Genomic DNA, 27,927 nt, shown 5'->3' with positions numbered 1-27,927 from the left:
TCTGCCGCGGGGAAGTCACAGATCGGTTAATTGGGGAAAGGAGCGAGAGCAGTCACGGAAACCTGGAAGTTGTGTGTTGAGCTGTTGTGGCACCGGCTAATTACGGTGTTAGGAAAATTAATTGGGAGACACGAGTGAAGGAGCTCGCAGGAGACAGTCTTGTTAAGAAACCTCTTGTATTAAGCGGTTCCCAAATATTTCCGGGGGTATTACATGTCATTGGGATTGCTTAAGAGATTGTAGACATGAGATTGTCTCTGTCTATGCAAATATAGAGAAAGAGGGAAGAAAAACACTTCCCCAGGCTACGGTGTCGTTTCTTCCCTAAAACTGATGGTTGGATAGAGATTTTGGGAAACGGTCTCAACTTTTTCAGTGCCAGAAAACAATCTCTCCATGTAATCGGGTAGAGAGCTGCCCTCGTTTGGGGATGAGCGTGCTCTGGGAATGCTCTCTGCTGCTGGGCAGTGAGGGCAGTGCGGCACGGACCTGCACCCACGGTGGGCTCCAGTGGGATGGAAGAAGCTAGTTTAGGTCGTTATTAATTTGCACCCTAGTTTAGTTCAAGTTCGTTGCCTAATTACAAGAAAAGCGGTCCAGTTCGTCTTTGTGTAACAATCCTGTGGGTTTTTCCTTAGTGTTCTGTACATGCTGGGATTGCCCATTTTATTAGTGTGCAATTATTTGTGTTATAAACGCTGTAACGTCTTAAATGTTCTTAACAGAAGAAGCTTGGTTATTCAACCGATATTAAAGCAGTTGGTGTTGAGATTGTTCATTTCAGAGAGTATCGCTGTTAGGGAGGGAGCTTTAAAACAGCTTTCTGCTAGTTCTGGAAGGGATTGTCTGTAGTGTAAGATTTGAATTCAGGCTTTGGTACTGCAGAACTTGAAAACTGCCCTTGAAGAGGTAAATCTGCAACTTCACCAAAGTCCTAAACTGGAGACGTGCGGCGTGAGGTCGTTGGTCTGATCCTCGGCTTAGAACAGCGCTTTCAGGTTGCAGCGTGTGCCTTGTTACGTGGGGTTCCCTAACAGCGATGTTTATCTTTCGTCTTGATCTGTTCTCCCCTCACCTGGAGGTTCACGTGTTGGATTTCCAGCCACTGAACAGCTCTGCCTGCTGCCTTGCAATTCGTGTAGACCTAAGTTTATTTTCCTTTAGCTTGAATTCCGTTGGAAGTTGCCAGCTACTTTGGCTTCCAACAAACTTGGTGTTAGTAAAATAGAGTCTTTTGATTCCGCTGCCATTTGGAGAGGTTTGTGGTTTATTTGATTTGCTTTGGAGACCTGAAGCGGAGATGTTATCGGCATGGCTGTTAAACAATCCAAGACAGGCAGTGCAGCGTGGCAGGTGACGTGTGTGTGAGCGAGCCGTGCAACACAGACCCGCAAATCCAGAAATCTCCGCTGGGGTATGAAGAGATCACCAGGGTGTTCTCTTCCACAGTTTTAAAACCTCTTCCCTGGAAATCCCTCTAAGTTCTGATGTTAGAGGTGATGCACGGTTACAGGAGCCATCTGACCCGTGTAAAGACAATGTCTTATAGTTTCAAACTGTATTTTATGCAGCAACGTTTTGTTTTGGTTAGTGTGGGCACGCTGCCTCATTTGAGGGTTTGTCTGTGTGGTCTCAGGAGTCCAATTATCTCTACTTCAAATCTGCAGCACTGACTCGGCCATGGAAGCCAGTCGAAAAAAAGCTGCCAAATACAAATCTCATTAGTATAGATGCACACTTTGTACAGTATACCAAGCAATTACTAAAGGTCAGCTCTCTACTCAGTAAGAGCTCTCTCTCATAATGCCAACTACAGTCTTGTCAAAAAAAAGATGTGTAACGTAATTTCAATTAACTGGCGTTAGCTCTGTCGGCAGTTTGGTAGGGGAGGGGCAAGAACAGTGTGAGCAGACCCTTCCCCCCTGGCACGCCAGGTGTAGGTAAGCTTTTCTGCTAGGTTTTTGTTAGTAAGTATTAATTTTTGAGGGAGAAGAAGCGTATGGGGTCATGTTCTAATCTTAAAATTACTTGTCTAATAACATGGTGATGCAGTGTAGGTGAAGCTGAAAATTCTAATAGTGAGCTGAAAAAAGGAAAAAATGGGCTTGAGACAGGGCTTTTCTACAGCTGAAGTTTTCCTTGGTAGTGGGATATCCCCCTAGGAAATAGCAAAGCACACAGGGGAGCTTTTTGGGGCTTTAAAGCCAGTCTGGTGAAAGCACAGTGATACTCTGTTAGGGGACAGATTAGCTCTGCCTGAAACATGGATCATGTGGACAAGTAGGTCTTCTCACTTGATGCCTCGATGGGTTGCGAGTGCTTCGTTTCTAACCTACCGCCTGTTGAATCGTTGAAAGTCTCCCAACGGCACAGCAAATGGATTTCTGCTTTTACTGAAGCAAAGAACATTGCGGTTGCTGCAGAACCCTCTCTATTGTACCTCTCCTTTGTTGCTGTACTGATCTGCGTGGAGTAATTACAAAAGCTTGTTTGTTTGAGTGACTAAAACTAGTACAGCGCGATTAATAGTTCATCTGCAGAATGACGTTTCCTGAACGTCTGGCTTAGTAGCGATGCGTTTTGCGCTACTGGCCTAACAGCACATACTCCACAGTAAAATTAGAGGTAGATTTCCCGAATGGTTTTGTGTTCGGGTCTAATGCTGTGTGTGTTGTTCTTATGCAGATTATCTCGATAATGGCAATAATAAAATGGCGATCCAGCAAGCAGATAAACTGCTCAAAAAACACAAGGATCTTCACTGCGCAAAGGTAAGTGCGATTGCAGTGCACTGACCTCGTTAGGTGAGCGTAGCTCTCGGACTCGGAGTGTTTCGCTGTGCCTTCCGGGCAGTGTCCATGATCTTCCAGACACTGTGGTGTTTCCTGAACCCCCTGGAACATCTCGGGCTAATTCCCACAATATCGTGTTTGCCTGGAAACTTGGTCAGGTCCTCTTGGTGAGGTGTAATTGGTGACACTCAAGCTGATTGTTGAGTTCCCTGTCAGAGCCACTGCAAAGCAACCTCAGTGCATGGGCTGTGCCTTAGAAATGCCTCTCCTAGCCCTTAGGTTGGGATACCTGTGCGTAGTAGACTGGACCAAAACGTTTCCTTGGGAGGTGTAGTCCTTAGTAAAACGAAACAAGGTGACTTTGGAGGCATTTGCTCTTCTGCTTCTTGTTTGCTCCCTCCTTGCTTGTCGTCCTTGAAGGGAAAGGAGTTGTTTTCCATATGACTATCTTTCTACTTTTCTCTCTTCCCCATGGGAATTCCTCTACAGCTGGTACCACTTCTGCATTTTGAAAGCTTCCCAAGCTTGTCCTGAATCTCATTTATGTCACCTCTCTCTGGCCAGTTTTTGGGGGGGGGGGGGGGGGAAAGTGAAAACTGGCAGGACTGGTCAGTTTTCAGTCTGCAGGTAGGGAAAACCGAGGGCAGCTGATGCCTTGGAGCAGCCTGCGTGTTGGTTAAGAAATGCAAAGCCACACTGTTTGGTGCAGCTTGCATTTGGAAGTTTTACTCTACAGTCATATGGGCTTGAAGCTTAATAAAACCTGAGGATCTGTGGAAGTAATGAGGTGGTTGGGCAAAGCCTTCTCACCAGGAACGAGGTGATTTTCACTGGTAACTGCCAACTGTTTCCAACAGCTGTCTCTGTGTTGTGTCAACAGGTTCTAAAAGCAATTGGCTTGCAGAGAACTGGCAAGCAAGATGAAGCATATGCTCTGGCCCAAGAAGTTGCAGCACTTGAACCCACAGATGATAATTCCTTGCAAGCACTAACTATTCTTTACCGGGAAATGCATAGACGTAAGCTTTTTCCTTTGTGCCTCTTAAAAATCATCATTATTTGTGTTCTTCCAGAAGTGTATGTGACCCACAGTGCCATGGGAAATCTGCAAAGTCCAGGGTTTGTGTATAGGCATGTTAAGAGACTCGGAGAATTTAAATGACGCCCGTTAGAAATGCCTCTAAGGCTCTAGCGATCACCATAAAGCAAATAACCTTGTTTAGGCTTCTCATTAACTCTGTTGTGTACACGGTTCCCAAATGAATGGCGTGCTCGTAATCATCCATCACCATCAGCCTCTGCGTTCACTTTTTTTAATGAAAGCTGCTGGAATTTGTTGTCAGTGAAAGTCATAGAGATAGCAAATCACATGGTCTGTGGTTTGGAATGCGTGTGATGCTGAGACAGTAGTCTAGGTGTTCACACCTCAAGAAGCTGTGTGGCAAATAGAAGGGAAATCTTGGCCTCTCAATTTGACCTCATTAGTTTTTTCAGTACGGTTCCTTGTAGTGATACAGGATTTTAAAAATACTTAAATGTGAATGTTTGAGTGACGGGGTAAAATTGCATGTTCTCTTCTGAAAAAAGCCAGACCTTATATACTGCTTATCTACAGCTCTAAACAGTTGTTGTTTCTGGCAGCTTCTTGTGGCTCTCGGAAGTGGTAGCAGCATTTACTCTTGAATTGCTGGAGCGGTGACAGTGGGGTGAATGACATCTGTAGAAATGGGTATCGGTATCAGTCTGCAATAGAGCAATTGCTTTGAATAATATGAAGTTTTTGTGTGTATGTATGACTGCAACATACACAAACCCCTGGAAATGTCAAAAGCCTTTCTGTGTTTCTAAACAACTTGCATAAGCATTAAGCTCAGGTCTCTAACTTGGGTTCATAACTCTGGAAGGAAATAGTGGGCGCAGGGCACTTCCACTTTTGGTTCTGCAAAAAAATTGTGATTAGATGTTCTGTGTATGTGTGTCAAGGATACGTAAACTGTGTGAAAGACAAGTTACGTTCCGTTTGCTAATACTATCCTGACGTGTGATTGTATGCGTAAGGAAAAAAATCCAGAAGGATGAAAATGTAAGAAAGTTTTGCACGTTATGTTTCAAGTATTTAGTCACGATAGTTCTATTATTAGAAAGTACGATATTAAGTATTTTACTTGTTCAGAGTATTAAAATAGGCAGTTGGTAAATAACAGGATATGGCTAACATAAGCAAACCTGTGAAGGAGCAACTCATTTGATGTTAGACTCCGAAATGTTCTGTTTTGGTACGTAATTCATGTGGAGCAGTCATTCTGCCAGGAGTAGAAATCTCAATTAGATTTAATGCTCCATCATAGACAAACTTTTTCGTTGTTGTTAAGTATTTTGAGGCTTATTTGTTTGCTTTTTTAAGCATTTTCCTCCTTTGCTTAATGTTTGTAGTGTTTGGGGCCTTGGGGGACAAAGTACCATTTCTGTGATTGATGAGTGTAATTAGATAACTGTTCAGAGTATCACTGATGCTATCTTTAGGTAGCTGTGCTTTAAAATTATTCCCAAATTTGTCTTAACTCAAGCATCTGGTTTTGGTTTAGCGGAACTGGTAACTAAGCTTTATGAGGCAGCTGTAAAGAAGGTTCCCAACAGTGAAGAGTATCACTCTCATCTCTTCATGGCCTACGCCAGGGTCGGAGAGTACAAGAAGATGCAACAGGTACAGTCAACAATTCATGTTCTGGTCTTTTTAAAATGCCTTTTTCTGTATATTTTACTGCCATTTCTTATTAGAAATAATCTGGCAGAAAGCTAAGTTGGGTTAATGCAGAAGTTATACTCTATGCTGGATTTTACAGAAAGGCTTAAAAGACCATGATTACGGGTGTGGGTTATCTGAAGAGAAATGCTTGCTTTCCCTAAGTGGGGTAGGGTGCATGTTTTGGCTGTAGTAGAGTTAATTTTCTTCATAGTCGTTAGTATGGGGTTGTGTTTTGGATTTTGCTGAAAAGAATGTTGATAACGCTGATGTTTTAGTTGTTGCCAGGGAAGGGCAACTGGGCCGTTCGTGTGCATACCTGGTCGGGTAGAACAAGCGGGTTATTTTGGGAGGTTTTTATCAATCTGTCTAGACCAGTACGGTGGTTACGTCTGAGGCAGTGTATTATAAAGGAACTCTGGAACAGATAGGAAAAGGTCTACCAAGATCTTCTGACCCATGTTTTCAGACTTGAGTGACTCCTTAGTTTGCTGTTATCTTTGGGAAGCGTAGTCTGGCCCATGCTCTTTTCTCTGGAATCTCACATACAACCAAGCTTGTATCGGTTGTAATTCAGTGAAGAAAAACTAAAAAGCACTTCCTTGAAGTGCATCCGACTTCTCAGTTGGCAGAACAGTGTCGTGCTGGTTAGTTTTGTTTTCATCCTTTCCAAATTAGGTGCCTGGAGAATGTCTATAAATGGAAGATTCTTTGCAAAGCATGCGCACTCACTCTTCTGTGTAATAACACACAGAGCGCCAAGTCCACGAGTCCTAACCTCCCTCTTGTTCCCACTGTCTTACGGTGACTTAAATTTTTGTGCAAGTTTGGCTTAAATAACTTAATATATTGAGCAGAAATGTTATTCTGCACCGTAGCCCAACTTTTATGCTGTTTGAGGCCAAGCTGTAGACAGGGGCCAAGTTATTAATGTACATGAAAATACAAACCTCATGACAATCTAAACTTCATGTTTAGAAGTATGTTAATTGTACTCCTGTCTACATCCACGAGTGGAAAAAATGCCAGTCTTAACAGAGAAAATGATACTTAACATTTAAACCTTTAGTATGTTTCAGATGCTGTACAAACTCTAGTTAAGTTATCAGGGAGTTGTCAGAGGGTGGGATGTTCCAGATGGATCTGTGCGTTCAGCTGAAGGATTAGAGATGCAAAGGGTGTGGGGATGCTAACTGATTGGGGAGTCAAAATAAACCCCTTGTATCCAGGGGTATTTCAGCTGAAAGTACTGGAAAATGCAACCTGAGATTGCACTCAGGAAATTGGCACAAAAGTCCATCTGTGGTAGTAATGTATGTAGTTTCTTAAAACTAATTACAGGGTTTGTATGGGTGTTGTCCTTCATTATGTAGAGGGACTGGCAGTCTGTGAGAGAAATGTGTGAATAACTGTGTTAGGCTAGAAAATCTTGAATACTTTGGCTCTGCTTCGATAAAGCCAAGGTTTCAGCTCGACCTTTGCTTAACCACTGCTTTGCACGCCTAGGTGACCTCATGTTTCGGGTATCTGAGTATGTGTGAAATGAGCGTTGAAGGGCAGTTGCTTTCACCAGAGAGGCTGTGGTTTGGTGTGCCTTTTACCACTGACTGAGCGTACTGGTGAAAATCAGCACTGGAAGTATCCCACTCGCTCCTACAGAATGTCTTCTGCTTCCTGATGTAGTTACCGCTTCTAATTAAAGCTGTCATCTGTTTAGGCAATCATACGTGCGCATGCACACTGTTTCTCGTCAGACCTACACGAAGTAGTTGAAACCTTTTCACCCTCCGTTCTCTTCTTTAGCGATGTGTGTTAGGATGGGAGGGCTCACGGGCTGATTCCTGTCGAGTTGCTAATTCTGTCATCTGCTGCCATCATTGCTGCTTAGCATGGGTTGTTTGTCATGAGAGCTGGTAAACAGATAGGTTTCAGGAATGGTGAAATTTTGTCTTATTTTTTTCAGGCTGGAATGGCACTTTATAAGATCGTACCCAAAAATCCTTACTATTTTTGGTCTGTGATGAGCCTGATTATGCAGGTGTGTACAGGTTGCAAATGAGTTTGACTTTTGCTGCAAATATAGAAATGTTCAGAGTGAAAATATTAGAATGTATTTCGGGGAAAATGTGTGTTTGAACTGTTTCTGTGTGTTGCTGGGAGGACTGAGCCCTCCTTAAGTAGCACTATTGATGTGGTCCAAAATGAATGCTGTAGTGCTTTTAGAACACAATTAACTGGTCTGCCTTACCACGTTTGTACAACTGGAATGATTCTCTGCTCTGGACTGGTACCCTACTCTCTGTTTAGTTACATCTAATAAACAAGACCTCAGATATCTGCAGCTCCTTAGTCAGAGCTGTTCTTCTCTAACTAGGTTATAAAGCTCTAGGAGGAAATAAATGAGAGCTCGGGGTTTAGCGTGGCTTAGAGACCGCAGAAAGGATGGAGGAGTAGAGAGCAGATCGGCTGTGCTGCTGGTGGTTGAGATGGCAGATCCAGGCACTGATCAGACAACCTGACAGCGTTGGCCAAACAAAAAATAAGCGTGGGGGCATTAATCACATTCCTGAAAACACTGGAAAACACAGGTGTGTTCTGGCTACGTGTTATTTGCCATGAGCATTGTGCACCTAGAGGCTCTGGCACTGTAACCAAGAGTGAGCTTTTCCGTGTGTCACTAGTTTTTTTGCTGCCTTTTAAGAGAGCAGTCACCCTCTGTGTGACGGATGGCAGCTCTGAAGGTGCGGCTGGGGGGGTGTGAAGTGCGTGGGTGGTTTTTTCCTCTTCTAATATGAAAAAAGCTGCGGGCAGGACAACACACAACGTTGATGAGCTGTTACAATAATTCTTCTCCTCCCTTTAGTCTATCTCAGCACAGGATGAAAACCTCTCCAAGACGATGTTTCTGCCACTAGCTGAGAGAATGGTGGAAAAAATGGTGAAAGAGGATAAGATTGAAGCTGAGGCTGAAGTAAGGCTTGCAGATACGTTCACCTTGGTTTGAACATTGAGACAAGGAATGCACTGTTAAAGGAAGTTGATTATTTTAATGGTTTTCCAAGATAATGATCAGTACTGTTCTGGAAGTAAATGTGAATGTAGCAGGACAGAAGGAAAACTGAGAGCAGAGGGTTGAGAGGGATTTGGCATCGTATGGCCAAGGAAATATTTTGGCATTTGATTTGACTGATGAAGTACTTGGTTTTGCTCCCTGGGAGGCCCCAAGAGAAACTTCAGGACTCAGAATGGAAAAAAGACCTAAATTCCTGAACGCTCCACCCTCTGGGATGCTAAAGATAGCTTTGCCGGCCTGGGTGTCTCCTGTTTCCAATGAGAATAACACAAGCCACTTTATTCCTTGGCACACCTGTGGATTGTTTTACTAGGAAATTTCATTGCAGTCTAATCTCTCTTTTAAGGTCGAACTATACTACATGATTCTGGAACGTTTGGAGAAGTATAAGGAAGCCTTAGATGTTGTGAGAGGAAAACTGGGAGGTAACTTACTCTGTCCGTTAATAATCGCAGTTGTGTGGAGGATGCAGCAGTTCTCCTTTGCTTCAGACTTGTCGGCTGGTTCCAAAAGAATAAAAAGGCTGTAAGAAGCCTGACTCTTAGCACCAGTTTCAACCATCCGTGCAAACTGATGGTTTGTTTTACCCACCTGTTTGTGGTATTTAATCGTTCTTCAGTGATGAACTTTGCAGCAGTGTGCTTAGCAGTAGTAAATCGAGACCATGTTAGTTTGCTGTGCTGCCATCTTAAAGTCCTAATATCCTACATTTTTGAGGAATCTTTCTGGCAATTAAAATGCACTTGCAGTTTTAAGGAATTGGGATGTGAGAGTTTCCGCCTCTCTTCTGTTCTCTTACACTTACTGGTTTGCAGCCTGGGCTATAATAAGAAGCTTTCCACAGAAAGCAGAGAAGGAAATGCATTGATTGATAAACTTGCCCTTCTGTTTTTAATTTAGAGAAGCTGACAAGTGAGCTCCAGAGCCGTGAGAACAAGTGTATGGCAATGTACAAGAAGCTGTGTAGGTGGCCGGAGTGCAATGCGCTGTCAAGAAGGCTGCTGCTGAAAAAGTGAGATGATATTTCTGCCGTCCTACCAAAAAAAAAAAAAAAAAAAAAGAAAAATTCCTGGCTGGTTGTGAATTGCCTTGTTCACTGGCTTTTGTAAATGGTGGTTAAAATGGAAGAATATCCAAGGATCTCACGTTAACACTCCACAGCCTGAGGAAAATGGCAGCAGAATGGAGTGTTAAAGGGACATGATGAAGGTCACAGGGAGAGTCAGTGTCAGGACTGTAACTGCTCCTTTTTGAAGGCTGACTTTAGCGACACATTAGGACAATAAAATTTTGTTTACTTCCTTATTTCTAAAGGCTGTGCTGATTGTCCAGCTCTAACTTTCATGGTGGGAGAGGAGGAGAACTGCATTTACATTTATTTAATTTTCTGTAACTTCATTTCTCTCAGTTGGCCAGACTTCATACTAGGAAATGCATGTAATGCTTTGAACAGATGAATCAGGGGAGAGCATACTAGTATGATCAAATCTGTCTCTTGGAATGGTCAGGAGAGATTTGTTGTTTGCTTTTTGTGTTTAATTTGCCCTAATCTTAAATAGAAGTTAAATACAGAGGAGAAGCTTCTGCTGTACCATTTTTATGGGGATATTAATGAGCTCTGGAATGTAATTGTGAAGAGGAGAGTTTGCAGCTTGCATCAGTTCTTTACTGAAACTGTTCAATACATTTCAAGGAATTCAGGATGATGATGTTCTTAACATGTGAGACCTTCTCAAGGAGAAATTATTCTTATTACAGTTGTTACTTCTGTAACATGACTGTGTGCTGTTTCTTAAATGCAGCTTTGCAAGGAATGAGGTTTTAGATGTGAACTTACTGTTTTGACAACTCCCTAAACTTTGTTCTGTGCCTGCTTTTTTGTTTCAGCTCAGATGATTGGCAGTTTTATATAACTTACTTTGATTCAGTGTTCCAACTCATTGATGAATCCTGGACACCTCCATCAGAAGAAGAGCAGTAAGTTAACAGTTTTGCTATGGAAATGTTTTTCCTTTGTGCTAGAGCGAGTTGTTTGCATTCGTATATTCAATACAGCGCTGTCTGCGTCTTTGGGTGACTTCTTGACATCAGACCCCAAATATGTGTTCTCCATACGTTGTTCTGGAGGCTGGCAGTAGTTACTGGAAACAGCTGTTTAAACAGTGGTTTGTACACACAGAACTCTTCCAGTTCATATTTTTCATGGTGATTGAGTTAGAGAATCCATCAGGCCAGTTTTCCTTAAGTGTATCCTGGGAGTATACCGATGTGTTACCGTGTTACGATGCGGTAGCAATGGGAACAATCAAATAACCTTTTTTCTCTTTAATTGCACAGCTCTTTGGAAGGAGAGGTACACTATTCTATAGAGCAAGCTGTGAAATTTATAGAAGAGAGGATTACAGAAGAATCTAAGAGCTCTCGGCCACTTCGCGGACCATATTTAGCTAAACTGGAGCTGATTAGACGTTTGCGATACAGAGGTTGTAATGATGAATATAAACTAGGTAAGAGCCACTAACTGGATGATGAATTAATCTTGTGGACAGAGAACACAAACTTGGAACAAACTCATTGCTAAATCACTGAACTTAGTACGATGTCTGGTAGGAAAATATATGTGCTGTTATCTCTGTTTAAGGAATTTTGAAAGCATTAGATGAGCCTTGAAGAAAGGCAGGTAGTTCCAGACTACACTGAGGCTTGTAAAAGCGAGCAGGGAAACTTTCAGGAGGCCCCATGGGATCCAGGAGCATATGGTCACTGGCGTAACAAAAAGGGCATACCTGATGCACTGCTTTTGTACAAAGTCCTGCTGTTGCGCTGTAATCTCTGGGTGGTTTTTCCTTTAATTTTTTTTGGCAGTAGTACCAGGTTTTGCTTTTTGGAAACTTGCATTTAAAAATTGGTTTAGGGAATCGGTGAAGGAGAGGATGTGATTAGAGCAACATCTGTGCTACTTTCTAGTTCCGTTTGTATTTCTATCCAAAAATAAGTTACTGTTAGATAAGCAGAGCCTCTGTATGGAGGCCTGTTATGCTCAGCTCTTATCTGCCAAACAGCCTGAGTGAAGCTCTTGGTGGTTTTTATGTGTCCTTGGTTACCAGAGACACTGAGTCTCTGTTAAATCTGCAGTAGTGCAGCTCTCCGTTTTCTAAATCACTATGTAATCTCGAAGGAGGAAGGAAAAAAAAAAAAGGCATTACCAAAGATTTCTCATAGTGATTTTAAAGATTCAACTTCTGATGGGGCATATTAAAAACATGAACTGATTTTTTTCTGTAGGTGATCCAGAAGAGCTGATGTTCCAATACTTCAAAAAATTTGGGGACAAACCCTGCTGTTTTACTGATCTCAAAGTATTTGTGGATCTCCTCCCATCCAACCAGTACACAAAGGTAAGGAAAGAGAAAGAAGTGGTGGCAGGAACTGCAGCACTTGTTTGCACTCTGGTGCCTTAATCTTAAAATACCTGTGGGTCATGTTAAAAGACTGGAAGCATCAAATTTTTGCTTTCTGTTTGAAATTCAGAAAACTCTTTGCACTGCAGAAAATATAACAAACATCTGAATACAGTGAGCAGTTTGGTTCAGAGCAGTTTTACTGAAGGCTAAATATTTGATCCTGTAGAGTCTCAGACCCAGATGGCTTTTTTATAACCATTTCAAGGTGTCGGCGTGCTTTGACATAGTCTTGGTTGAATTCTCATATCGAACACGAGAAGCCCATAATGCTGATGAAAATTATAAGATACGAGCTTGTATCTTGTAATGAAAAGCTCCTGAGAAATTGCAGTTCAGTTGATAAGCTACTCAATTAGCTCATTTGTAAATGGGTAGCTTCTCATCACTTGTATTTATAGCTCTCAGCTTACAAAACGGAGTAATGTAATACTACAGAAAGACCACCCAGTTCATTCATCTGCAGTGTGCATTGCTGTGTCCTGTAACTCTTGTTTTACAGACATCCTCCTCTTTCCCACTCATCACTTTTTTTTCCTGTTAAAGTTATATGTTTAATGGGAGAAATCTGCTGCCTCATCCAGTGAGGTAGGGTGTCACAGAGGATGTGCTTGGCTCTGCTGCTGTGCTGGAGAGTGGACGCATTGATACTGATGAAGTGGTGACCAAGAGGCCTATGGCAACTTTTCCAGAATCTCTTCCTTAAACAAGCTCTCTTTAACTGAAAAGACTGTTTGTGCAGAGTCATGAGCAGCTTCACGAATGACTTCAGCAGCTGGGAATGCTGTCACTCACTCCATTGTTTTTCTAAGCCATTGTGTAAAATTATCAGAGCTGGGGAGGGCCAGACAGAATCCTCGATCAAGCCAGAGGCCGTTGATAAAATGTCTGTAAACAAAGTGTAGGTAGTGGTGTTGTTTTCTTAATTTATTAAAATATTTTGACTGCTAATGCAAGCTTTTCCCACAGCTTCACAATTGATAAGAGACAATGAGAACAGTGGCCCTGGCATGCATGGGTTGCTGCTGCTGTTTTATGTTAAAAGGCATTTTTACTGCACTGGCAAGGGATGTGGTCAGAGGGAAATTTAACTTGTAGTTCTGGAGACGGTGATACCATCGCAAGGTAATCCTCGAGTCCTGAACAGGTTTACCCCAATGACTTTCCAGGAAAAAAAATTTAAGCCCCCCCAAGCCTGGGGGAGATGATATTTAATAATAACAGTTGAGGTACAGTTTTGACTCTGACTAAATTCTCTAAAATTTTCTAGTTGACCTTAAAACCTCTGCTGACTTAGTGACTATATCATATGGGTCATACTGACAGAAGGTCCTCCCAGTGTATGGCTGTCGTGTCCCTGCAGCAGTTCATCTTGGTCAGAGAGATGTCTAGCTGAGGAGGGTTAGTGGTGCTGATGAGTTTTTGAAATGGGCAAGTGTTAAGTTACTTAAAATATTTATAGATTGTCTCAGATTTATTCTTGTTTCACAGCAAAAGATGCTGAAGGTTGGTGTAACCTAGGTAAAGTAGCAGGGTCACGCTGAGGCTGTACACAGCTGGGAGGGGGGTCTTTTTTAGGAGTTCTGTACAGTGCTACAGTTCAGTAGCTGGGAATGTGGAGATTTGCTGGGCCACTAGACACGTGACATATTCCAGAAATAATCATCGCAGCATCAATCTTGACTTTCTAGAGGCGTAAACTGGAGCTTACTGATTTGGTTGCCCTTCCTCAGCTTGGCAAAGTCTCAAACTGGGAAGATTTGTCGACACAGTCTTCTGTGGGAATAGTGGAGTTTGTGCGCATGGTGCTGCGTGCTCCTCCTCTCTAGCTGTCGTGCTTTTTTCCCTCGGGCATGCATTTGGTGCAGTTCTGCTTCAAGAGCAAATGTAGCAAAGCTGAATTCATTGGCTTTAACTCAGTTTTAAGTTAGTAAACAAGGTTGGGTTTTAGCACAACAAGAAACAGCTGTCCAGCCCTGACTGTGCATTGAGAGGAGTCTGCTGCCTCCCATTAAAATTGTAAACAAGGAGAAGCTGCTTTGCTTACAGCTTAATTCAAAAAAGAAGTCAATCAAATAGGATGACCTCACTGAGTACAGCGCATTACTTCAGAGTTGAGAGAAAAATGTAATAGTACGAAACCACAATTTCCTGGAAGCATGCTGTGATGCCTTTCAGTAACTAATTATTTTAATTGCATATGTTATTACTGTGAGCGTTAACAGGTGCTTGATCTCCCTTGGGTGTCAATGTATTGGAAACTTGCCTGTGATTTATTTTTTTCCTCCATCTGTTTGATGAAACTTACTGAAAGCTATTGAGTGGAACCAGAACAGTGTGATCACCACCTTTCACCAAAAAAACCCCACCCAAAACACCACAGCCAGCTCTTTAACCACTGGTCTGAGCGTGGTGGCGGGGTTGACGCTGACATTTCCACCTTGCTGCTTTTCCTTGATTTGAGGGAGGAAACTGTGTTTGTGCAGTGCTCTACAGAATTTAACAGCGCTTCTCTTTCAGTTTATCAGTCATCTGCTGGAAGTAATCCCTCTGTCGGCAACAGCCGAGAGTGAAATCGCGCTGCCAGCCGATATCAAAGCCCTGCAACAGCACTTGTGTGTGGTGCAGCTCTCGAGATTGCTTGGTATCTATCACACCATGGATAAGAAGCAAAAGCTGACAGTGGTCCGGGAGTTGATGTTAAGATACCGCCATGGACTGGAGTTTGGTGAGAAAAGAAAATCTTTGGAACTAACACTGCAGTTCACTTGAAGCTTTTTTGAGCAAAAGTTTTTTCAGGGGCATGTAAGAGCACAATGCTGACAGCACCCGTCATGCCGCTAGATAGTATTTTGCTTTCTCCCTTATGATTATATCCCTGCAAGTACCTGAATTATCTTTTTCCTTGTAATTTTTTTTACTTTTGTATCTTAAATGAGACATTCCTGGGTGGTTCAGATGGTACATTTGTATATTTGCAAAATTGCCTGTGCCTTTAAGCAAAGCCAGGCTTTAACACTGATGTACATAGGACAAATACATGGGCAGGAATGTCAGTCTGTAAATCTTGCAGTTATGGGAGTCTTTAGGCAGAGGTGAAAAAATGAAGTGGCCCAAAGTCCATTTGTTTGATGAACAAATGCAGCACTTATACAGTTGTTTCAGTTTTCAAGACAACTCTGGAGCTTGTAAATTAAGCTGTTGTTATTGTTGCCAGATAGCTGTGTCCTTTGCTAATGCTGACAATGTGAGAAGCAGCTGACAGCGCTGTAGTAATGAAAGGGTAACTGTTTTCATTTCAGGGAAATCTTGTTTGAAAACTGAATTGCAGTTTTCAGATTATTACTGCCTGCTTGCAGTTCACCTGCTGCTTGATCTGTGGCTAGAAGGTATGTTCCTAAAATTGTGTCTTGCTTAATGCTGCCCTGGATGGTTGTGATGGGGAGACTGTGTCCAGTGTGTACCTGGTGTGACCGGTTAGGCCCATAGCTTTGTTTTGTGGGTTTTTTCCCAATATAAGGCATTTCAGGAGTGTCTCTATTCAGTTGATGTTTGGAATCTCACTGACCTCTAGAGAGATTTAATTTTTCCGATTAATTTCTAAGTCCTGGCAGAGCTTTGCTGATAACTCCAGCAGATTAGTGCTGGCAGTCTTCAGAAGCTTGTTCCAAGTTTCCCATGTAGATAGTGTTTTCTCTCTCTTTGCACAAATTCTGCTGACAATTCCCTTCTGATATCAGAGGTGTTTTGAGAGTATTTCTTACCTTCCCTGACATACTTTGCTTCTAGACCTTCTGCTGACATGTGTTGTCCTGTCTTGAGTGTTTCTATACTGCACATCAGCTCTGCCTCTTAGTTTCCTGATCCCACAGAGCCTTTCTGCAGTGATGGCTGTCCTTGGGCACTGTTTGTATTCTTGCTCTTTAGTGTAGCTGTCACACCTTTCTTTCCCAAGGAAGATTTAGTCTTTTAACCTGCGTAAATCCATCGTCAGGTTCCTGGCAGGTCACCGGTGGAGTGTGGGCTCTTGAATTCCTGGCTCTATGCTGCGCTCTCGCATGATGCCTGGGAGTGCTTTGTACGTATAAGCTAGAAATCCTGAACAGTCCAGGTCTCGCCAGGGAAGCCCATTTCTGCGGTGGGCCCATGTGCAAGTGCTGTGCTCTGTACACACAAGCTAGACATTCCCTGCGAATGATTATTCCTCCGCTTTTCCCCCCAAGAGCAGCTATAGTGCTGGAGCGGGTGTTACGTGTTCAGATGAATGCTGTCTGTGTGTTTTAAATGCATGGGACTGTTTTGAGGTGTGTGACGTAAGGAAGCTTCAGTGCCACAGTGAACTGGGCTGTCCGTGCTCCTCTCTGACCATGCCGGTGTGTTTTGTCTTTGGCTTCACCAGGTGAAGAGACGGCTGTGTGGCAGTGCCTAACTCTCTTAGAAGAAGGGTTATCTCACAGTCCTTCTAATGCTCAGTTTAAATTGCTGCTCATTCGAATCTACTGCAGGCTTGGTGCGTTCGAACCCGTCACAGAGCTCTACTCCAGCCTTGATGCAAAACACATACAGCACGACACCATCGGGTGGGTAGTATATACTGAGAATAATTGGTGATGGTGACCCTCCAGTAACCAGTCCCAAGATCTTCACTTTTCTTTGCTACTAAAGTTAGCAGATTATCAGATTTTCATACGGTGTTCTGCAAAAGTATTTTGGAATTACATGAGGGACATCTACTGAAGTATACTCACTTAAACCACGACAACCCCTGTCTTGAGGAGTAGCTTTCCTATGTGATTTGGATCAGTTTGGGATTTTGGAGTATTAACTGAAGGGAATCTGAAAGACATTTGTGAAATGTCTATCTTGATGCCAGTCATAGCCTGGTGTTCTGGCTTGTGTCATTGCTCAGCAGAGCTTGGGAGTGCTAGTTAAGACAGACATACCAAAAGGGCCGTGCCCTGGTTAGTGTGTTTGTGGGTATCTGATTAAGTAAAGCTCTTGCACACTTAACGAGGTGGACGGAGGAACTCCAAGCCCCCATGTACCATTTTTCTATTCCTGCTGTTAAAGGCTTAACCTTCAATATGAATGTTGTGATGCTGTGTGTTAAATTTCCAGACTTGTCACTAAAGCTGGACTGTGCTGCAGTTCTCTGTCCAGAGCTGTTTGAAATTCAGGATTCCCCAGGGTCGTGTGCTGATGTTTGACTTGTGCTGTGTTGTGTTGCAGCTATCTTCTGACGCGCTATGCAGAGTCACTGGGCCATTACGCTGCTGCATCCCAATCCTGCAACTTTGCACTCAGGTTTTTCCACTCCAACCAGAAAGATGTAAGTTGAAAGAAACCTCTGTGTCCTTGTAACAGAGCAGTTATGTCGAGGTGCCTTACAGAAGGCTGCTGTCTGTGTGAGGGTTTACAGAAATGTAGTGGTTGGTAATGTAAAGAAGTGATTCCTGCAGCTTTGTGTTGATAGTAAAGGTTGCCTCACCTGTGTTTTTTATTACAAGGGTTTGTAACTTACTGTTATGTGAGGTTTTGCTTTAGCTTTCTGTTTATAAAAGCAAGTTTTAATGCTCCTCAAACCCAGGTATGATTACTTCTAAAATGGGTTGTGATTTTTATGCAGTAATTTCAGTGAAATATTGTGGCAAACAAGTCCTGGTGTCATATAACCTGTAGCATTTTGGAAAGGCGCGCAGTAGCCAGGGATGGTGGGTCATGGTGGTGATGGCATTCTTACAAATCCTTTATATTGCAGTCACGGAAGCAGCATAGTTTAGTGATGGCTGTGCTGGGCACACAGGGGTAGTGGGGAATGCACGTAATTTTAAAAGGCAGGGAAAGCAAAAGGAACAAGGTGGGAGGATTTCAGAGGGGGAAAAACCAAGTCTTGAAGTCCCGGCTTCACTGAATGCAGAGCAGAGCCCATGACTAACTAGGTTATTTTGAAGTGATAAAATTGAATTGCAAAACCTGGTCTTGTGCTAATGGGAACTACCTGTTTTATTTGGTTCATGCCAAAAAGTGGTGTGAATAGAGAGAAGGTTGTCTTGAATGAGGACCTTAGGACTAGAATGGAGAAGATTAGTAAGGGGAGAGTAGCTGAATTCCTCCAAAGAGATAGGTGCTTCCTAAAACACCCGCCAGGCCCTAGGCATCTACATGCTTGTAGCTTGGTGATTAGTAAGTGTACTTGTCTATAATCTTATTTGGATAGTACATTCTGATGTACACTGATACATTCATAAGGAGAATATCTATTCTGTTTCAGAATTCCCATGGAATCCGTGAAAAACGGATTAGGTAGGAGAGCAGTCATGTTTGAACACATTCTTGAAGTCTTGGTGGAAATATATGGGACAAACAGGAACAGAAATAGTTCAGAACTGTGGTTAAGGAAGTAGATGCATGTCAGTCCATCTCCCAAACATTTGGAAGGCAGTCCCATTCTGAGGAGTGCAATATATCATGTATATTTATATTTTACAGTTTGATCATTGGTGAGAGGTAGGTTAAGAAAATATTTTTTACTTTGTAAGAAACAAAGGTGTGATCCAGTTGTAACTCTTCCAGTCAGCCACTGGCTAAGTTGGCTCCAAAGGCCCTGCTATCACATGACTTGCTTTTTCCCCGCCATCCCAGAAACAGATACAAACACTTGTCTGTACTGAGTGGTACAGGTGCTCACGCAGTAGTCCCTCAGAGTACCCTTGCTCTGTGGCAGCCCAGGTTATTCCTGTTGTACAACATACTGGTTGCCATTTACCTGTGCCTTAAAAGTAGATGGTGAGTTACTGTGACCTGTGTCTGATGCAAAAATTTCACTGTAGGGAGCGAGATGCACAGAAGCACGTGGATTGTGCGATGGGAGCTCACTCTCATCTGCTTCCCTCATCTGCTCTTTGTTTAAGGACTGATTCTGCTTGCTAAGTCTGGGTCCCTGAGTGCAGGGTGCAATGTTTTCTGCTGGAGGGAAGCCCTGGATCTGACAGCTTTCTCCTACATGTCTGTTGTTGGTAGTGGCAGCTTTTTTTTTAATGAGAAGTAGCTTGTTCAGTCTTGTTTAAAAGTCACTCCATGGATGTTATTGAAAAGCATACCTGGAACCAGCTCTTTGAATAAAACATTCGCTAGGCACCAGATGAAAAAATGAACTGAAAAAACTATGAGCTGTCATTTGTTTGCTTGGGAACATTGCATTGTAGAGCATCAAGAAATCATCTTTCCCTGGAAAACAGTCTGAAGTAATTTCAGGTGCAGTTACCTTGGAAGAAGATTATTGCCTTTGGCATGAATGATAAAGTGCTTGCAGCAGAGAAGAGCTGATTCTCTACAGTAGCTCAACATCTGTACACGGAGGAAGACAGCCACATTCCAAGTGCGGTTGCCAGGAAAATGCTACTCAACTCACGTTCCAGAAACCTGAGAAGGCAGTGTGTGAGTGGTTCAACCTGCCTCACTACCACAACTTAAAAGGTTGAAACGGCAAACGGGGTGAAAGTGATGCAGTCAGCATTATGTCATTCTTCAATACTACAGGATAAGGATGTGACTCTGGAACCCACTTGCATCACGTCTCATCTTGGAGACACTATTGCGACCAAAGGACCCTAAGCCGTTGTTGATCTTGGATGACCAAATCTCTCGTGTTCTGGACACTTCAGTGGTTATCACCTTAAGATCCTTTTAGCTGGGAAATGCATCAAAAGCTACACTGGTTTGCAAATATCCAGTGTCCTTCAGACCAGCTGTAAGGTACAAATTGCAGGAGGCGAAGGCTCAGTTCAGGGTACTGTTCACCTAGGATGATGGCATGACAGGAGTGGAGACAAAAAAAAGGATTCCTTACCATAAAATATGTCCCAAGTATCACAAGGTCAGACTCTGCTACCAGTTTCTGAGCTGCTGTCGTTCTGCTGGGGTTGCCCCTTCATACTCCTGATAACCGCTTTCTACTGGAGTCCCAGAACAGCACCTAATTGCAGTGCTAAAAGAGGACTGTCCTTTAAAAGGTACCTTTTTACATAATTTCAGATACTGCCTGCTCCTCTCTAGGTCGATGTTTAAGATAGCTGGAATATCTGCCACAGTACAGAGAGCATGTCCTGTGGCATGCTGCATGTGGGACTCGGTCTAGAAGAGGAAGTGCAGGCTATAAACAAAGTGGTCTGACATAAAAATACAGCTCTTGATTCAGACTGATTGCTTTGGATAAATACATTTTCCTTCTGACTTGCTGAACTTAACAGCCTGAAGTGAATCCTCTTTAAGAGCGTCCCATGAGAAACGGCCATCTAGGATGCTGTGCAGTCCTGATGTAATATTTCTGCTCTGGGAGAGGATGCCAAGGACAGGGAGGAGAGAGAAGGCAGTATTGCTATATTTGGCCAAAACTAAAGACAACTTTATCCTTCTCAAGATAGTCCTCCTTTAAATATGCAGCATCACAAGTAATCTCTCTAATTTTCTTGTGTCCGTCCGTCTTTAATTTCTCCAGATACTGCAGGCAAACAGAACACCAACGTGTCCTATGGGGATTTAAAAACCACGCCGATGCAGTTGAATTAGCGCCCATAGCGCAATCCCGCAGCCTGACAATGAACTCTACAAGGTTGTTTTTCAGAGGGTATGTTGTTGAATATTTGGCATTTTTTTTTTTTATACAGTGCAAATAAGCAAATTTCTTAGAGAAAAAAAGACAGCTATCTAGAGGACATATCTTATTTTGGAGGGGGAAAGAAAAGCTGGCTTAGGTGGCTTTCATCTGTGAGTGCTAGCTTCTGGTCTCTCAGAGCCTTCCAGTCAGGTTGAGTCTGTTAGTGCCACATAAAGCTCAGTTAACCAGGGGCCTTTTTGGTGCCTCTCGCCTTCAGTGCATTTCGTAATCTTGTTCAGAAGAAAATATTTGAATTGCCGGAATTTCTCACTTTTGGAGTAATTCTGATGTTAAACACAGCTGTCTCTCTTGACTGGGGACCTAAGTGGTTCACTCTGTCTCTACCGTTAGAAATGTTCGTTAAAGTACAGTGCTTGTTGGGGCTCCTTCATCATATGAATCTCCTTCTGGAGGTTGCTTGGACTTGTGTGAAATACTAGTTGCATGCCATGTATTGCTGCATTTCATCAGGGGAAGCAAACTGTCCCATGGAGCCTGACACTGTGGTGTTTAGATTGTACTGTAACGCGTATACGCTGTGTGATACTATCTTGTGATGCTGTATTCAAAAAATCAAATAAAAGAGAAATAAAAAAGTGTGTGAGTAATTTTTTTAATCTCTGCTGCGGTAGTACGTGATACACATCCAAGTCAGTTCCAGAAAGTCTCGGGTTTATTTTGCCTGAAAGTACTTCTCGCAATGAAACAATGATTTGGATAATACTTTTTTTTTTTTTTTAAGCCTTCCAAAATCATCTCTCCCCTCTAAGTATTTTTCAGTCTCGGTAGCAACAGCGATGTGATGTTCCTTGGTGTTGGTCTGGTTCTGAAATCACACTGCCCAGTGGAGCATCTGGGCATTCTCAGGTTAAAGTAGAAAAACTGGGGTGACCTGGACAAGCAGAAGTGCAAGCTCCTCCTGGGCACTGAGTATCTGCCAGATTCTGTACCTCTGGGTTGATGAAAACACCAGAAAGGCAATTTCTTGGCAGTGACCTTGTACAACTCTGGTGGTTCTGCATTTATGGGAGTAACTAATACAGAGATGGTGTGTGTTTTCTTCCAGACCTCAGAATATATCATTCAAGCCTACAAGTACGGTGCATTTGAGAAGATCCCAGAATTCATTGCATTTAGAAATAGGCTGAACTCTTCCCTTCACTTTGCTCAAGTTCGCACAGAACGGATGTTGTTAGACCTCTTACTTGAAGCAAATATGTAAGTACAGCAGCGATAAGTGCAGCACCTTGCATGTGAACAAACTGGGGATTTGTGTGTAGGCAGAACGCTGGCCAAGTGAGACCACAGCAAGATGCACTTGCAGCTCTTTAGCAAAAACCTGTGAGATACTTCTCTCTGCTCCTAATTTGCTCTTCCCTTCAGCGTGCTTGTCAGTACCATGTACGTGTAGTGTTTCTGACAGCAGAAGAGTTAACAGGAGACGATGTGGTTTGTCAGAGAGCTGTATTTTCTGTTTCCAGTGATCAAATGTTTGATTTAATGTTGCTGCTTCTTACACACAGATCAGCCAGTTTAGAAGAAAGCATAAAGTCCATGAGTCTGAGCCCAGAGGAGGATGACATTCCGTGGAAAGATTTGCGTGATAACAGAGACCTGACAGTCTTGTTTAGCTGGGATCCGAAAGACAGGTGAGTTGAAATAGCCTCAATTGTAGAGTCACACCTTGTCCTTACAGCACACACGGGGAAGAAAATCCTTTTAGGCAACTGCTGTATTGAAATGTTCTCTAGGCCAGCTAACTGCAGACTTAACAAGCGTCACTCATCACTTCTAGCAGTGCTGCCTTTTACCTACTAATACAGTTTGCTGAATTTCTGCCCGCTCCTTCCTCATCATACAGTGTTCGGTAACTTTGGGTAGGCTTTTGTACCAGAGTGAAGCTTGCTACTTTGCAAAATTGAAGCCTTTTCCTGAAAACATGTGATGCCTTTCTCTAGGGACATTTCGGAAGAACATAGGAGACTCTCACTGGAGGAAGAAACCATGTGGTTGCGAATCCGTTCTTTAACTTTAAGGCTAGTAAGCGGACTCCCAACTCTTAGTCACACTATTCAACCAAAGAACTCTGAAAAGACTGCAGAGAACGGCGTCTCATCCAAGATTGATACTATTCGATCCCTGCTTCAGCAGCTGGAAGCGGCAGTGGATTCAGGGAAGAAGTTTCTAGAACAAAAAATTCAGGTACCCGTTAAGGAAAAAGCTATCCCCAAATATTAAATGAATGTGAATGCATGCAGAAACTGAATGCTCCTTGTAACGTCCGGCAGGCTGCAGAATGCACTTAACTGACCCTGAGTTTGTAGTGTATGAATCTGAGATGTTGCCAGAGACAAACACTGTGTTCTGGATAAGGAAAAGCTGCAACACCTTTATCTTTTTCTTTGCTTCTTGCCTAGTATCCTGTCCTTGGCCCTCCTCCTACCCGAATGGCTGGCTTCTTCAGTAATGGCAGCTGTCAATGCCAGACTAGCTTGTTTTATCTTGTTAGTGATATTTATGAACTAGATACCAATGGCTTAGGTAAGTGTTTGAGGGGCAGGGGTGTAACCACATTGTCATGATGTGTGGTGGGAGGGAGCGAGATGTGGCTCCATTTAGGTTAAAAACTGCTGGGCATTGGCTGATGTGGACCCAAACTGTTACTGTGTATTGGTTGGTGGTTTGGTTTTTTTCTGAATGACATTTAGCTGAGAGGCTACGGCTTCATTTAATGTTTCATGTGAGTCCTCATTTTTGTGCAGTATATATTGATGTAATACTGGATCCTCTTTGAAAGAAGTTGTATTTGCTTTTGACTGCTAACACTAAATTACACTTAAATGCCTCTTAGCTTTCTGGAAGCAGAAAATACACAAACTCATGGTTTATAACTACTATTTTTTTTTTCTTTCAGAAGATTCAGCAGAAATCCAGGAGAGGATAGGGAATAGTTTCAAGTCTTCAGTAGAACGACTAACAGGTAAATGGTAACTCAAGACTGAACACTGGTAGCCACAGTGGTGCTTCATGGTGCTCTGAGGATGTGCTGCTGAGCGTGCTGCAGTTGTGAAGTGTGTTAATGCATCTGCAGACGCCTCTGAAAGACACTTGAGAACAAGGCTGCGAGTCCCCTTGGCTTGCCTGATCGTGAAGCTGTTGCATGCCACAGAATGTCGTTATGTGCTATCAATTTGCTACCCTGCAGCCTACTCTTAGCAACTGTTGTCTCTCTGGTTGTTGGTCCAGGTGTGCTGATAAACAAAGATCCTGTTTGTAATGAAGTACAATTCAGAGGAGGCTTTAGAGCTGGATTTTCTTGAGAGGCTTTGGCCAAATTTATCATTAGCTGCTTAGTGGTCAGTCCTCTGACAGCTTTGCACACTGTGCTGAGATACACACTGGGCAGAAAATGCACATTTAAGTTGATCTACATGTCCTGCATAACGCTTTTCTTTTTTTCTTTCCAGACTTGTTCAATAAATGTAAAGGTGATTTGATTGAAGTCAGAGATGGCACCTTGAAAACTCACCCAAACCTGTTAGAAAACCTAGTCTTCTTTGTTGAGGTACTTTTTTTTTCTTTGAAAGCTAGAAATTTTGGAGTACTTGAGGGTGGAAATGTTAAAACTAAAACACAGTAAAAATTCTTTGATCATGGTCACTCATGAAAGCAGCAGGGGTTTTTTTGTTGCATATTCTAACTACTCTTATCAGTCTTATCAGTAGGAACACTAAAACTTGTACCTTTTTTCCAGACGATCTCCATTGCCCTGTGGGTATCAAGTTACTGTGACAGTGTCCTCCGACCCTTCAAATCCAACCTGCAGAAGAAGAAGAAGAAAAAAAAAGAAAGCAATGTAGCTATGGTAGACAATATTCTTTTCTTTCCCCCATCCCCAACCCAACGCCATCTTTATACTGAAAGAAAAATCAAGATAGATGATGTTAATAAACTGTTTTCCGTAAAGTTTGCCTAGTAGAGGCTGATGTAGGGTAGAGATTACTCGGTACTAATTTTTAAAACTCCTTTTCTATTTTAAATCAAATGGTGACGTGCCACATTTCTGACATCACATGATGGCTTTTTAATAGGAAACCGTTTAGTATCCCAGACCTTTCTGTCTGGAATGTACTACAATAAACCAGTTAACTGGTAGTGTTTTTCTGAGTAGGTAGATTATAGCTTAGCACCTGGGGGAGAATAGAATGATAGATGTTATGAAGTGACTTGTCATACAAAATAGTCATTTGAAGAGGTACTAATACGTGTTTATAAATGTATTGGTTTTTACAGCCACCTGTATTTACACATTTTCTGGATTATGTTACTGAGCTACAGACGTTAACTTCCAACGTAATAGATCACATCAAAGGGCTTGAAATAATTCTGACTGCACTAAAACTTGAAGAGCTGTCCCTCAAGGACACTCTGCTTTTACAGGTAAGAACTTGCATCATTATTTGTGTGACACCAATAACCTGTGTGCGTGCCTATGGGATAACTTTGTTCAGAGCTTCTTTTCCTCAAAATATTTTACTGGACAGAGGAGCGGGGGGGGGAAATGGAAAACCCTACCTGTTATGATTAATTGCTCTTAATGAGAGGTTAGGCACCAGACTACAAGGTAGCTTAGTTTTAGCATCTTGAGTTAGGGTTTGGTTTTTTTTTTTATAGTGACGGTGACTTTGCCCTGTCTGATCGGCTCTAGCACACTGTGCAGAATAGTCTCAAAAAATGAGATCTAAACACAGGAACTTGAAAATACTTTCATATTGTGTGTCATGTTAGTGAACACAGACTTAAGGTTTTAACATGATTTTGTTGTATGTGATAGGACTTACTCTATTATCTGTATTTTAGCATGCCAGTAATGGGTGCAAAATACTTATTCCAGGAAACATTGACAGTCACCTACTGCTGCTTAGTCACTTAACTGGAAACAATTACTTGATCTTTAAAGAAAAAACGTGGCAGCTCAGCACCACCCATCACACATGCCAAACCTTGTGACAAATTTAGCCAGGTGAAGCATGGGCCTAATGAAGAAGCTTGGCTTTTTAAGCAATGAGATAAGTTAAACTTTGTGATAGACAAGCTAATGTTACTGTCATAAGAGATCTTGGAACAGTTCAGTACTTATTTTGAATGTGTTTGTTTAAAACGGTGGTTGAGATCCTGAGATAGTGTCAAGAGCCCAGCTAAAAAGCCGAGAGGTGACTGAAAGTGTAGAGTTGGAATGTCCTTTATAGTGCTCTTGAAACAGAGGTGGAGATGAAAGGTGCAGCGTAGCAAAGTGGTGGAATAGGCATCATCTTCTGATACATGGGTGAGGGGAGTGATGAGTTGTGCACCTTGTCAAAGAAGGATTGCAGGTTCCAGGAGAAGGGTTTGATGGGGAAGTTGTCACCAGTATTAGTTTGGGGGTGGGAGAGACTGATTTGAGAAAGTTGTTACCCAGGGCCCCCACAAATTCAGTTAGGAATCGGCACTTAAGACAAAACCAGGACTTGTATATATTTATCTTAAAGGGAGAATTTGGCCCACAGAGCATTAATGTTCGTGATTGTCTCGATGGAACAGCTGAAGGCTTTTGAATTGGGGAGGATTTAAAAGCTGCATCCATGTATTTCAGAATTGCACTTCCTTCTGTCCACCTGAGGTGCTGTTAGCCAGCTTGTATTTTTTCAGTTAGACTGTCCTGTTTATTTGATAGCATGTTAATTACAATTTCCCTTTCCTTGTTTCTGTATGAAGCATCTCAAATATATATTAATACCTATTTAAAAACCCTGTAAAAACTGATAGGAAATCCCTTAGGCTGCATTTAATGCAAATTTGAATAAAACCAGAAAAGTACATTGTCTTAATCTTGTCAAAGAATCCTCACTTTAAAGGGATAAGACATTTTCAGATAATTGTTGACCTTTGTACTTTTTCTGGTCAGCAAATCCCTCCATCTTCCCTCTGATGTAAGGCATCAAATCACCGTGCAAGGCAGAGCTGCAAAACCCAACCGTTAGATTCACACGGGTTTCAGCAGAAGCATCTGTGGGAGTCTGCAGCTTTTCCTGTGTTTGTTCACAATGTTTGCTATTCTGTTTGTTTGCCATTATCACACCAAATCCTGATAAACGCAGTGTGTGTAGCTCTGCTCAGACCTGGAGCTGTTTGCATCTCTGTGTTCAGTCAAAAGGTGCTTTTGAAAAAGTTATGTTCACTATTAGTGAAAATTCTGGTGTAACTGGGGCGATGCTGACAGTGTGTCAGCTGAACCTTGCCACCTATGTGAGCTGTTTGCCACATCAGATTCGTTTACTCAGGCTGTGCCTCACAGGCTTTTTCACCCCTCTGTAATAAATTTCTCTACTGCGATAAATGCTGACTAAAATAAAATGCTACACAATTTCAGCCATAAACACTTTGCAGGAGGATGTTTCCACAAGTCTTGAAGAAATGTGAATGTGTTACCAGCCCTGTCTGGGCAATACCAGTATCTGCAGGAATTATTGCTGCTTATTCTGTGCTGATGACATTTCCTTTGCCAGCTTACGCTATGGTCCATGAAACTCTTAGTGGCATGTGAGATGGTGGAGGAAGTTTAATAGGAGGGTTTAAACAGTTGGCTGTGGAGTGAATGGTTTCTCTTTTGCATTTTGCAGGAAGAAAAAAAGTTTACAAAGACTGTGCAAGGGAAGGTCCAGAGCAGTTACCATCACTCAGTTCAGGAAATTGGAGAGCTGCTGAAAAAGAGACTCGATACCATTAAAAAACTAAAGATTTGAGAACTGCATCCTTGACAGACTCCACAGGGGAGTGACACCAGAGTCCCAGACAGAAGCAACATCCGATATACCATCACTTTAATCCAGAACTTCCTCGTAATGCATGAAGGACTTAAAATCATAAACCAATTTTTTTAGGTATTACAGATGTATTGAGCTGATTTAAATTATTGTACATAAATGAGAAGCAGGGACCCTTATCGGGGTTTGACCACTTTTTATACATGTTCATAAGCATATTGCAACAGGAGAAAATTAACTTTCTTCCCTTTTGATCTCTAGAAACAACTGGAGATGGTCTTTAGAAGCAGCAATAGAAATCCAGTGTAAAGCATATATCTCAAAGGAGTTGTATTTTCATCACCATACAGTGTTTATAATTTTTGTATGGTCCTTGCCTTAGAAATACAGAAATTGTAG

General features: G+C 42.3%; 1 protein-coding gene across 1 annotated transcript; it reads left to right on the top strand.

The window, feature by feature from the left end:
• The first annotated feature begins 2,690 nt into the window (after positions 1-2,690).
• On the top strand, positions 2,691-27,927 carry NAA25 (N(alpha)-acetyltransferase 25, NatB auxiliary subunit). The gene is made up of 23 exons (XM_010160220.1): positions 2,691-2,771; positions 3,673-3,811; positions 5,378-5,496; positions 7,499-7,573; positions 8,399-8,506; positions 8,955-9,033; positions 9,509-9,620; positions 10,496-10,585; positions 10,946-11,115; positions 11,894-12,006; positions 14,590-14,797; positions 15,372-15,458; positions 16,469-16,649; positions 17,299-17,398; positions 21,792-21,943; positions 22,249-22,374; positions 22,684-22,927; positions 23,143-23,266; positions 23,640-23,705; positions 24,193-24,290; positions 24,480-24,590; positions 25,019-25,165; positions 27,385-27,927. Exons 1-23 carry the CDS (start codon positions 2,712-2,714, stop codon positions 27,505-27,507), a joined length of 2,832 nt encoding a protein of 943 aa, XP_010158522.1. The 5' UTR covers positions 2,691-2,711; the 3' UTR covers positions 27,508-27,927.

The sequence above is a fragment of the Eurypyga helias genome, unplaced genomic scaffold, assembly GCF_000690775.1.
Source record: "Eurypyga helias isolate BGI_N326 unplaced genomic scaffold, ASM69077v1 scaffold12401, whole genome shotgun sequence".
Classification (NCBI taxonomy): Eukaryota; Metazoa; Chordata; class Aves; order Eurypygiformes; family Eurypygidae; genus Eurypyga; species Eurypyga helias.
This window is presented reverse-complemented; position numbering and strand designations above follow the sequence as displayed.